General features: G+C 46.3%; 1 protein-coding gene across 1 annotated transcript in view; it reads left to right on the top strand.

Annotated features, from left to right (window-relative positions):
* Positions 1-277: 277 nt before the first annotated feature.
* SNX14 (sorting nexin 14) overlaps positions 278-12,712 on the top strand; it is a 35,260-nt gene continuing 22,825 nt past the window's right edge. The window contains exons 1-14 of the mRNA XM_078615499.1: positions 278-737; positions 3,336-3,453; positions 4,660-4,727; positions 4,820-4,898; positions 5,842-5,885; positions 6,125-6,212; positions 6,971-7,055; positions 7,421-7,577; positions 8,026-8,101; positions 8,976-9,020; positions 9,579-9,659; positions 10,362-10,476; positions 11,235-11,390; positions 12,426-12,550. Of these exons, the coding sequence (XP_078471625.1) occupies positions 568-737; positions 3,336-3,453; positions 4,660-4,727; positions 4,820-4,898; positions 5,842-5,885; positions 6,125-6,212; positions 6,971-7,055; positions 7,421-7,577; positions 8,026-8,101; positions 8,976-9,020; positions 9,579-9,659; positions 10,362-10,476; positions 11,235-11,390; positions 12,426-12,550 (1,407 nt within the window). The 5' untranslated portion in view covers positions 278-567. The remainder of the gene's footprint in view (positions 738-3,335; positions 3,454-4,659; positions 4,728-4,819; positions 4,899-5,841; positions 5,886-6,124; positions 6,213-6,970; positions 7,056-7,420; positions 7,578-8,025; positions 8,102-8,975; positions 9,021-9,578; positions 9,660-10,361; positions 10,477-11,234; positions 11,391-12,425; positions 12,551-12,712) is intronic.

The following is a 12,712-nucleotide window of genomic DNA, read 5'->3' on the forward strand; positions in this document are numbered from 1 at the left end:
GAGTATGAAATTATTGCGTCTATTTTTTGTGTGTTTCTCCTTTGTGATGGGACTTTGTAGGATGAACCTTGAAATGTATACGGCGCTACGGGGTGACAAACAAGGTCTGAGTTGGTCTGTAATAAGCTAGGACACTGATAAAGGGGTTGCCAGGGCATGTCAAGAAGTTTGACATCAGCCGGACGACGAAAGGGAGATTCAACAACGATGTCGTGAGCGCGTGCCGCGTGCTAGTGTTGACAACGTCACGTGATCACCCCCCCCCCCCACGTGACACGCACCCCCCCCCCCCACGTGACACGCGCGCGCACCCCGAAGAGCCTCCGCCGACGCCACCCGCCTTCGTCAACCGAGGGACGCTCGGGCATTCGATAACTTTCAACAACAAACATTCCCCAAACCTCGGTTCTCTTCCTCCGTGCGATGGGGGTGACGCGCCCATTGCCGAGCTCGCGTTGGACATAACGGTGGAGGGAGGGAGGGAAAGAAGGAAGGAGGGGAGGACTCGTAAACCCAACCGGGGGACCCACCCTGCGGCCTTGTCTATCGCGCCGTGTTCGGTGCGCCATGGAGCGGCAGCGCGTCTATCCGAGGCTCGGCGTCCCCGCGGCGCTCGCGAGGCTGACGGCCCGCGTCTCGCTGTCCTGCGCGGCCCCGCTGGCGGCAGCGGCGAGGCAATTCCCCGTGTCGTTCGCCACCCTGACGCTGCTTGCCACGCTCACTTTGCTGCTCAACAGGTTCGGGGGTTCCTTCGCTTTTCCCCTTACGCGCCCCTCGGTCCTCCTGTCAAACCACACCGCGACGGGGCTTGCTTTGGTCTGGCTCGGCGAGCCTTAGGTTTTATACTTTTTATAAGAGCCTTAGATTAGAGCAAATGGGTCTTAAGAGTCTTAGGGATGCTGTCGTCTGACTGCACGTGCCGCAGAGATGTGGGTTTAATCCGAGGAGTATGGCTCCGTGAGCCACAGTGATATGAATTGTATGACGCAAGTATGATGGGTAGCATCGTTTTTTTTTCTCTGTGAGTCTTGGAGATCTCGTGGATGCGGATATCCTCTTGAAAATGTCTTCGCCTGACTGTGTACACACCTTAGAGATGTCATGTGCGTCTTAAGAGTCCGGCTTTGTGAGCACAAGGGGTACAGTGGTCATGAATGAAGATCCTTGGAGATGCCTTGGTCTGTTTTTTTTAGAAACTTTGCAATCACAGGTCAATCCTAATCGTCATAGGGCTGATTATTCGTATGTTCATGTGAACATTCGAGATTGTATCATGGAGAGGCTCGGGTCGTCTGACCTGTCACGAGGAACCCGAGATATCTCAATGAAATCATGAAAGTTATTGAGATGTCTTCGTGTGCCTCTGAGACCTTAGAGATATCGTTTAAATCCAAAGAGTCCATATAAGTAGCTTTATATTCTTGGTTCTTTCGGTAAAGTCACGTAGAAAGAAGAACCAAGAATATGAATCCATGCAGTCACGAAAGCTTAAAATCGAAATATAAGTAGCTCTGCTTGGGTCTTTGAGCAATGAAGTGTTAAGACTGGGAGCAAGAGCAGAGCCTCACCATTCTGGCGAATTGCCCGATGATGCTGGATGCAATTACCAGCTAAACGTCGTACTAAAAAATTGTAAATGTTGTGGTTTCACGCTTCAACACACCGGTGGGCTAAAGCAGTGAACTATTTGTCTTTTGTCAACGTGACACCTTTTTTGCTGATTGTCCGTGTCGGGTGGTGGAGGGTTACGACACATTTATAAATAACGCGATCTAACCCAAAAACGTTGATTATGAATAATATTGGTCGCGAAAGCCTACGTGTTAAACTGAATCCTAATGGTCTGAAGAATGCCTTAGAAGTGGCTCTGTGAGCATTACAGATAACATAATTACAAGTGTCGGGCTCTATACGCCCCATATATCAATGTAATAACAGTATGTGTGTTGAACTTCTTTCGCATTATACGAAGCCAACCGTGCTAATCGGAGTATAAGGGGTGCTTTACACTTATTCTATTATTCTTAAAGATGTCAATTAAACCTTTAGAGTTTCAAGGCTTCTTGCCTCAGGCTCTGAATATTATCGGTGCTAACTATTTTCCACACGTCTTACCGGTGCCTTGGTGGAGCTATACAACCCTTAGAGATATCAGTTTGATTTTAAGAGTATCATAGATTCCTTAGTCTTGTTCTAAGATGTGAATCTCTAGTGTGTCTTTAGGTTGGCTGTATACGTCCAACAGTTGTCATTAACATCGTTACCATACACATACCATTTTTATAATTCAAAATATTATTTAATATGGCCTTGCGAACCTTATAAAAAAAAGTCCACGCATAACATTATTAGTCGTACTATTATCCGAACGGTGCCCTTCGCCTTATTCTGTGAGAGTTCGATTTTCCAGTTGAATCTTTAGTTTGCTGTCGTGTCGCTCTAAGCGTAACACTTGTCACATTCATTCTGATAATCTCAATATTGCCTTGGTGTGACTCTGACTTGAGCATTCCAATTTAATCCTAAGATCCTCAAGAGTGCATGGTTATTTGACCTTTGGACATAGCCATATCTCATCTTCAGAACCATAAGGGTGACCTAGTTTAGCTCTTTAATCCCTTGGAATGACCATTTAATCATTAGTGTGGTTTGCATGGTAATATGAGCCACAAGTCATATACTGTAACTGAATCTTAAGAATCGTAAGTGTGTGTGGTATTTAGGATCTGTCATCCATAGGAATCACCATTAAATCATATTAATCTGAAGTGTCAGTAAGAACCTCAATGAATGTCCTTTGGACACACAAGAATCATAAGCATGGCTTAATTTGGCTTTGAACGTTATGTGCATGCCCAATCAATCTCTAGGGTATTAAGTTGCCAGTGTGCATCTAAAGGAATGACCACCGAGTCATGGGAATCGGGGTGATTGAGTTGAACACGACAGTTGAAGCGTATAACTTCTTCGGGTACTTCCGCTTAGCTCTCTGACTGCTAAATGTTTCTCAAAGTGTTTCCAATAGATTACAGTATATCCAAACTCAAAACTCAGCTGCCCAGGTTTTAAACAGATCTAAATCATGTGACCATGTTACTCCTGTTATTCATCCTCTGGACTGGCTCCTTGTAAAGTATAGAATCGACTTAAATATTATTCTTCTCACGTTTAAGGCCTTGAATCGGTTTGCTCCTAAATGTCCCGCCGATCTGCTGAAGTTTTATATTCCACTGCGAAAACCTACATCCGCTGATTCTAGTCGGTTCAACACCAAACCACTTGGCTAACCGCTCATCCGAAGCACCTGCTGCATGAGTGATGTTGCTGTGCCTCAGGTACCTGCACATCTTCATGGTGTTTTGGTCCTTCCTGGCGGGGCTGGCAACATTTTACTATGCGCTCAGCCCGGAGACTCTGGTCCCAAACCTACTGTTTCTCATAAGCAAGAAGCAGGTGAGTCCATTGCAATGATTTACCACTGGTAGGGTAATTTCTTTTTACATTTATGCTCACCAGCATTTACGCACTCGTTCATGTACAACTTCCCTATCCACAAGCGCTGCACTAAAAATTTAGTTATTGGCTTCAAAGAGAGAACCTGATATGTTTATAGGCAGTGCTGCACGAAAAGGGGGTGGTTGACACTGTCCGTTAAGTGTTTTTGTGCATACCCTGCAAGCAGGTGTGTTCAGAACATATTGATGAGGAGTGCACCCATTGTTGTGTAAGGTGGTCACGGTTAATAACAATGTTGTAAACTGGAAGCAAATCAGATAATTGGTTTTTTACCCTTCTATCTGGCAACAAAACTGACACGTTTTTACAAGGAGTCATGTTTGCATAGACCACAATACCTGCAGTCATAATGCAAACAAAAAACATAACTCTGATAATGTATTTGCACTGTCCTTGAAGTTGATTGGTCCACACCCGAGACAGCTTTCCTTAGAGCCTAGTCTCACATGGGTTGGACCAGATGACGCCAAAATGCGCACAACTCAAAGACAATGTACCATCAGAGTATGAGAGCTCGGGCCAAGCATCTACACTATGGGAACCTCATTTGCCAGTAAAAATATGATAATTGGTTTTTTGCCCTTCTATCTGGCAACAAAACTGACACCTTTTTATAAGGAGTCATGTTTGCATAGACTGCAGGTATTGTGGTCTATGCAAACATGACTCCTTGTAAAAAGGTGTCAGTTTTGTTGCCAGATAGAAGGGTAAAAAAACAATTATCATATTTTTACTGGCAAATGAGGTTCCCATAGTGGAAGCAAATCACTTCAGCCACCCACTTGTGGAGCACTGCTGTGTTTGGTCAAAGGATGTGTGAATGTACCAAGTGATTAGCATGCAGAGAGTTAAAGGCCGTTTTATTTCGAATTAAGCACTCATGTTTTTTTTCCAGAAATGCACGTGCCACACGTTTTGGTGGGTTTAACATGAAAAACTCAAGAGGTCGATTAACTGCCTTGGCACCCAACTACAGAACACAGTCCGGAAATTATAGTTTGGCATGCATTGTGTTTAAATTAAGCAGTGCTCTTGGGGAAACACATCACTGGCTACACATCACTGTGGCTGTGTGGATGTGGGAGTGATTATGTTTGTTTTTCTTTTCGTTTTGTGGAATGTCACGTGCCCTTTTAACAACAGGATGCGGAAGGATCGTCTAGACCGATTGGGTGTGCGGTTTGCGGCGACGTGAAATGCAACAGGCATAGGTGAGCTGAGCATCAGAATTTAATTATTATCTTTTAAAGAATGTATTTGAATGAGACATTTATCGATACTTTTTTTGCATGTCAACATTCAGGCCTACACTTTCGCTGGAAAGCATGCAGCCCTGGCTCGATTTGAAAGTTCCTCAAAAGGTGGATGCATCCTTAGCAGAGGTTAGTAACTCTTCAGAGTTTGGTACATACTGCAGTCAAGCTTGTCTCTAAACACCATGGCGTGGGGGGGGGTCATAGAAGTTGGATAATACTACGTACATCCATTGAGATCCATCCCTCACATTTCAACCTCCCGACATTTATGAACACTCCAATGTCCTGCATTAACCATGGACCAAATTACCCGGATGGTGCTTAGCTTCGAAAATAAGTGCGCTTGAACCCTTTATCATGCTTGGATGGGAGACCAGCAGATACACAATCATGGGGCTGTCGGACTACCTAGGGGGCAGCAGAGGGCACTGTAGCAACACATTCCTGCGGAGGGAACTGGTAGGAACGTTGGGTTGCTCGGTCAATGGCCAGGGTCAATGGCGGCGTGGTGTATTCCGCAAATATGCCCGACTGTGAGGGTGGTTACAAGCCGGCGTGAGTAGGTTAAACGTTGAGTTTTATAAGGGCACCACGGGGTGACCAGCCCCTCCCCACCCAGCCCCACCCCTCCCATTTTTGGATGCACGACGGACGGACACAATAATCCCCTGTGGGTTGGTGGAACCAGGTGGTTCCTAACAGTAAAATCTATTGTTGTATTCTACTTCTATGCTCCCCACCTTTACCAATTGACACGGACCAACGTGGTGAAGTCATGGTAAAAATAACCGGCATGACCTGCATGGGGTGGAGAAGCCCTAATCCAGCAATAGATTGACAAAGGGCTGTACATACACACATGCACCATCCTGGGATCATGTCTACATATGAAGTTATATGTTAGGTACATTTATCGTGTCTATGAATTGGAAAATCATATGCAAGTGTTGAAACGACTGGTATTGAGCTCATCACTGCCTTTAAACTCGCAACCTGTACATTACCCATTGCATACATTCACGTAAATATTTGTTACCAATGTATTTATGATAGTGACGTTTATTTACAGTTGTTGGAGCTTGTGCTGAAGAATTTCATCTATCCTTGGTACAGGTATGAAACGTGAATGCAATTCTAGCTATTTCATTCACCATCGTTACATATAACGGCATATCATCATCGCAGAAAACCAAATATATCGGTGATATTTCATAGAAGTTTATAAGGCTGTTTAATAATTCATGTGTTTCTGACACATCCATTCGATTGATTTAATGTGACGTGTGGCTGTCATGAGGGCGGAGCCTCGGTTTGCATCGCTTAACGTGGGATTGCGCACACGTGCTTCGCAGCGATTTCACGGACGATGAGGCTCTGGTGGACGAGCTGCGCCTCACGATGCGCTTCGCCGCCGCTGTGCTGCTCCGTCGAACCAAGAAGGTGCCCGGCGCGCGCCGTTCATTCAGATGACGCGTACACTTCGCACACGGCGTCACGGTCCAAAGTCGCCAAATGAAAATTACTTGCAAGGCGCTTCGTTGGGAGAATAAAAAAATCCTTAGCAACGTCGCCCCTTTAATGGCGACAGCCAGCGTACACCTGCTGCACAGAGATAGTTGCCACTGGGGGGCGCCCCTTCGAATGCATTGAGATGTAGATGCGTCGCTCGTCGCGTTTACAGCGCTCCGAGACGTCCCAGCATAAAGGGCTCTTTATCAGAAACAAATAATTCGCTGTGGAACAAAAAAAAATTGTTTCTGGGTAGTAAGTGTTATTTCCTAATTGCTTATGCCTCAAAAGTACAGAACATGGCTATTATTCCCCACAAACTTAGCTTTTGTGACCAGGACAGAAAAGCCAAGTTAATAATCCACTCCATTATTTACACTGTGTTGAATAAAGCTCAAATATAAAATGTTTTGCTGCGCAAATTATGACAAAACCAGTTAAAAAACAGATATAGGGTGACTATAGTACTGATATGTAAACAGACAAGGCTATATTGCAAACGCAATTACAATTGAAGTTGTAATTAATCCACATTTTAACGTCAAATTGTGATTTACTCTGAACCTCTTCGAGGCTCCTGGCCTTGAACTCAGACCTGGCCTCCTGGGCCATGGCCTTGAATGCAATACCGCTTACCGTTTCGCTTTAGTTCCAACAACTAGAAGCTTTCTGCATTTTCTGCTTCCCAGATAGATGTTCCCTCCCTCATCACGGACAAGTTGCTCAAGGTGGCCATGAAGCACATTGAGATAGTGGTGCGAGCCAAGCAGAAAGGTACCGGTTCTTCGTCACCTCGTGTAGAAATAAAATAAAATAATAAAAAAGTAATAATAGAAATAAAATAATAAATATTATTTTATAATTGAAATAAAATAATTATTTTATTTTATTTCTATTATTACTTTTAGTAATTTTGAATTTTATTTTTTACCTACGTGACTTTACCGAAAAAACCCAAGAGTATGAATTCTTGTTAAGGTGTTTTTTGACGAGTGCGTTGCATTTTGTTGTTTTCTGTGCTTGTGCTCCACTGCCAGCGCAGTTTCACCAAAACAATTTGAGTGCGCGTGGGCGACCGGGCGTAGGTACGTTAGCGACGTTTGGTCCGATGCCCTCGTGTCTCCCTTTTTAACTGCCAGTGCGCAACACGGACGCCCTCCAGCAGGCGGCTTTGGAGGAGTATGGGCCCGACCTGCACCTGGCCCTCCGCAGCCGGCGCTCCGAGCTGCGCTACCTGCGCACGCTGACCGAGATGCTGCTTCCGCAGCTGATCCCGCACAGCACGGCTGACACCAAGCACGTGCCTGCGTTGCACACGACGCGCGCTGCGCGTTCGCGTCATCTCCACTCCGCGTGCTTATCTGCGATATGCACGAGTCTAACTGTGCACATGTATATATATATTCAACGGGATTTGTACATTGATGTGTATACTGTAGTGATCATCTCCCCGCGCTCCGCACCCGAATTTAAAGCTAGTTTTAAGTGGCAGACTGAAATGTATGCGTATAAAAACATCTTTCGCACCGTACGTAGCCAACCGTGCAAATCAAATGTATGCAACACCTCCCATATCTGACTCCAGTTAACAGATAAAAACGCACGCAGAAAAACACTAGACCAGCAGACGTCAACCCAGTACATTGGCTACGTACTTGCACATCCCGATGTCAGTCCACTGCTGGATAGAGTTGTTCGTGCTGCCAGAGTGACAGAGGCGGTTGCCTTCTCCGTTTCGCCACAGGTCTCTGATGCTGCTTGTGAGAGAGGTGGTGTCGGGCTCCGTGCTGCTGCCCTTGCTAGACCAGCTGGCCTCACCCGTGAGTTCCCTAAAGTTGCTCTTGCCCACGAGCCCACCGCGCCACTTTCGGTCTGCAAATTTAAGCCGCTCCCTTGTCCTCTGCCTCGGCGCTTCTCAACTTCTTCCATTCCACGGCGCGCTTTGGCGGCACGCCGAACAAAAAAAGAGGCCTCATGGTTTCTCCCTTCCTTGTTGAAAAACACTCAGAAGGTTAGCTGGAGGTGAACCCCACCAGACACGAAGTCGCCACGCATTGTTGTAAACCGCAGATGCCCCCACACCTCGTGACTCCCTCCTTCCCAGAATAAGTAAACAATCAGGGGTTACATGGCGGTTGAGGTGCTGAAACGTTGGGAGTCAACACATATAGCTGCAAACGGCAGATGCCTAACGGTGACTCCCTGCCACGCTGAACAAACATGGAGGTGAATTCAACATAGTGATACTCTAATAGACAGCCATCAGTTTAATACGTAGGCTTTCACCACCAATAGCCATAATAGAGGTTTTTGGTGTTAGATCGCGTAAATATAAATGTGTCGTTAAACCCCACCACCACCACCCGACAGTCACTTTGTAAGGTTTGTCACGTGAACAAAACATGCCAATTAGGTACTAGTTCAGCACGCGAGTGTTTTGGACAGTAAACCCACGACATTTACCATTCGAGTACGACGTTTCGCCGGTAATTACAACCCGCCTTATCAGGCGACAGCCAGACAGAATTGTCTGGTTGTCGCCTGATAGACAACCATCACGAAACTTATATATGGAAAAGGCACGCGTATAATACCACACTGCGATAGATGTGGTTGGTGTATGAATGGTAATGTTTGTGCACATGCTGATGGCTATGCTCGAGTAATTGTATTTTTTTTGCCACTTTTTTCAAGGACTTTGTGAACTTCTTGATTTTGCTCTTTTTGGACGAAACCCCGGTGAGTCTCAGCCGTGGCAATCAGATTAAAGTAATATTATGAAGCGTGGTGAGTTTGCATAGCAACTGCATGAGCGTAGCAATTAACCTGTATGTATTTATGCATCGTTGGGTGCACTGCGACAATTTTAAATGATATACCAGTGTTATTATTATTTCTATCATTTTATTACTTATTTTTATTTTTACCTACGTGACTTTACCGAAAAACCTAAGAATTTATTATTGCAGTCATGAAAGCTTCAAATCTAGAATTAATATACCAGTGTCTTCTTGTGTTCACATTGATACACCGTAATGAATGAGCAGCGAGGATATCGTGCTGTGGTTAATGAGGCATGTAACAGTTAACTTGCCCCCTCCCCCACCACCCCCATCAGCTATTCCATGAATTATAGGTCATGATTAGTGTGGGATAATACATAGCAATCATCGCCACCTACTGACAGATTAATGCCCCAGGTCACCCTTGCAAATGAGGGTTAACCTGGTCTTTTAACCGCTCACCTGGTTCAATTAATTGAACTTGAACACCCCTTGTGTTTATCGCTGTGGGCAGATGATAGACTCGACGGAGCCATCCTCACCCCTTGTCCCGTTTTTGGAGAAGTTTGTGCAGCCAAGGACAAAGTCCTTCACCGTGAGTCGTTCACTCGTCCCCCGCGACACGTCACTCGGCACCAGGACGAGACCCTGGGGCCAACTCGTTTAACACCCGTACACCAACACGCAGCCTCCACGCGCTCCGCACCTGCGATTAGCACGGTTGGCTACATACAGTGCGAAAGAAGTTCGACGTACTGTGTAAGATAATACAAATTATAAATGAGAATGAGAATTCTTCATGCTGTGACCAAATAACCTGGAATGGGCCCGATTGCTTCAGATCTCGGAAGCTAAGCAGGAATTTAGCATGGATAATCCATTAGATTGGCTTCCACCATTCGTAAAAGGTGTGTTGCGAGGTTGCGGGAATACATGGAGGGTGGTGCAGCAAAATCCGTTGTTGTGCTGTACTTCTATGCCCCCGTGTCTGTGCTCCCGACCGTCACCAACCCTCACTGAACAGCAACATAGAGAGGGTCCTTATCCAGAAGTGGATTGACAAAACGTTTCTGCTTGCCAAAATCCATAGTGCTTAGCAAATCTTAAATCAAGTACAATCATTTAAACCCCAAATACATCTATGCTATGAACACAAAACACTTTTGATTCTACAAAACATTTCAATATAATCGTAACCCGGGATTTACGCTCGACTTAATTAAAGTGCAAACGGTTGATGATCGGGTAGTGCAAGATGCACGAGCATAACCCAAACCGCCATGTGTGGCAATCGTAGGTGCTCAAGCTGGAGCTGAAGGAAATTCGCAAGACCCAGGAGTTGCTCTTCCTCTTCATGAAGTTCCTGAAGAGCCAGGCGGTCGTGCATGTGCTGCAGTTCTGTCTCTCCGTGGGTGAGCAATGCCCCGAACACCAGGGGCGATGAGGGGTGGGGGTGCGGGGAAAAGGGGTGCAATGGTAGCTCAGCCGTCCGGCTAAATCCATTCACGAATTTATGCGTTTTGCGGTGAACTTAAATATCTGTATGTTGAACTTCTTTCACACCGTACGTAGGAAACCGTGCTCATCGGACGTGCAGGGGAATGACAATGAACAATACATAATGAGCAGTTCGAAACAAATTAGTTTTCAATCGAAATCAAATGATGGTTATGCTTAAAACAGAAGCTGCCATGACTGCGCTATCTTAATGTCAATGCATTTTGTCATGTATTATTTGTTAGGGAACGTTTCGGTGAACCTCAAGCTCTTTCATGAGGTTCCTGCTTTGGGATATTTGATTCATTCTAAATTCGTGAAATTCCCATAGCCACTGGGCTCCGAGGTGTTAATGAGATGGCAGTCCAGCAAGTGGGTTCAGAAACCCATCTTTGTGGATCTTTGGTATGTCCTTGTGTTTGTTTGTAGATCTCCTGTAGATACTCCAGTTTTCTACTACAGGCAAAATGATACATTATTTTCCGTATTTTAAAGGTGCATGAGGACAAAGTGACAGTTGGGAAACAATATGGGGTGCTTCTATTTTTTGATGAATATGGGGTGAATGATTGTTCTTGGTGTGAGCACACGGGCGTCCTTCACACGAGGAAACTCCTCCTCTGTGACCGCACGGCCGTACCTGCTCACGCAACACCGCCTCCGTTTTCCCCAGAGGACTTCAACGACAAGCTAATCCGACCGGACCTGAGCGACACCGAGATGCAGGAATTGCACGCCGAGGTCTGCTGCCTGTACCGCACTTATTGCTGCGACGGCAGCGTCGACAAGATAAAGTTTGACCCTGCCGTGGTGGCGGGACTCGCTACAGGTGGGTCGTCCCACATGAAGCCGTATATTTGAACCTGAGATTTTGTGTGTGTGGTAGTGTAGTAGCGGTTAGCGCGCTGCGCTACGAAACCGGCGACCCGAGTTCGATTCCCGCTCGCAGCCAACACCAGTGACGGTTATCTGAACTGGTGTACTCATTTGTGTACCTGGTGCCGTGTGTAAACCGCCACTGGGGAGACAAAGGCGGCCAGGCGTGGTGCTGGCCACCCACCCCCTCGTGTGGCATGCCAGCCTTTCATAGGTGCGCTCACAGCACTTGCCCCAACAGTCTGGTAAAGGTGATACGGGGGGGGGGGGGGTGGTGGATACCTTTGTCTTTGTATGAGAAACAAGGATGGGTTTTACCCTTTCTGACAATAAAACAGTTGTGTTAAGATGTTCATTAACCAAATAGAAACCTGTTTCAAGGAATCAAGTCCGCATTAACCACACTTACTTGTGGTGAACATGCATACAAACATGCTCTGATAATGTTTGCATTGTCTTTGAAACTGATTGGCCTACACCAGAGACAGCCTTCTTTTATGGCCTTGTCTCACCAGTGTCAGACCAGAGAACGCCAAAAGGCAAACAGTACAAAGAGAGGGCACTATCAGAGCATTTATAGCTCGGGTGAGCAGCTAGGTTCTGACAAAACAGTTGTTTACCCAGAAAGGGTAAAAACCTATTATTTTTCATACATTTGTAAAGACAGTGCGTGGACTAGCGGTCACGAGCGGTAATTACAGGCGAGGTGACAGACAAGGGAACGATCTGGAATCATCTCCAGGAAGGTTCGGGAACTCGCCAGAGAATCCGAGAAGTAAGGGCGTGACCAGGGCCGGAGCGATGGCCACGCCGGAGATCAAAAAGGGTGAGGTGCGAGGTTCGGGGCTGCTGTTGAAGTCGGGGTCGTCAGATCGTCGTTGCTGTCTTCGCGTTGTCGCTCTCTTCGCGTCGTCGCTGTCTTGAAGTCATCGCTGTGAAGCGACCGACCAAAATAAAGAAACCCTCTTGTCTTTGTTTGTTCATGCAGTGGTGCACGGACCATACGGCGACGTGGTGAGGCTGCAGAACACGCCGCACCTGTTCCAGGCGTACGAGCACGTGCTGGCGCTCTTGGAGAACGTGTTCACCCCCATGTTCTGGCAGAGCGACGAGGTATGCGCAGAGAAGTCGCGCGCATGAAGCCAGCGCTGGCACTGCCTCGACTGTTATATCACGTCCCTGACTGAGTCCGAGAGCCTTCGTCAAGTTTCTGTTAAGGCTCATAAATAACTATCAGGATGGTTGCTGCTCCGTACATTCGTAAGTGAGCATAGC

The sequence above is a fragment of the Lampetra planeri genome, chromosome 47 (genome assembly GCF_965212315.1).
Source record: "Lampetra planeri chromosome 47, kcLamPlan1.2.h2, whole genome shotgun sequence".
Classification (NCBI taxonomy): domain Eukaryota; kingdom Metazoa; phylum Chordata; class Hyperoartia; order Petromyzontiformes; family Petromyzontidae; genus Lampetra; species Lampetra planeri.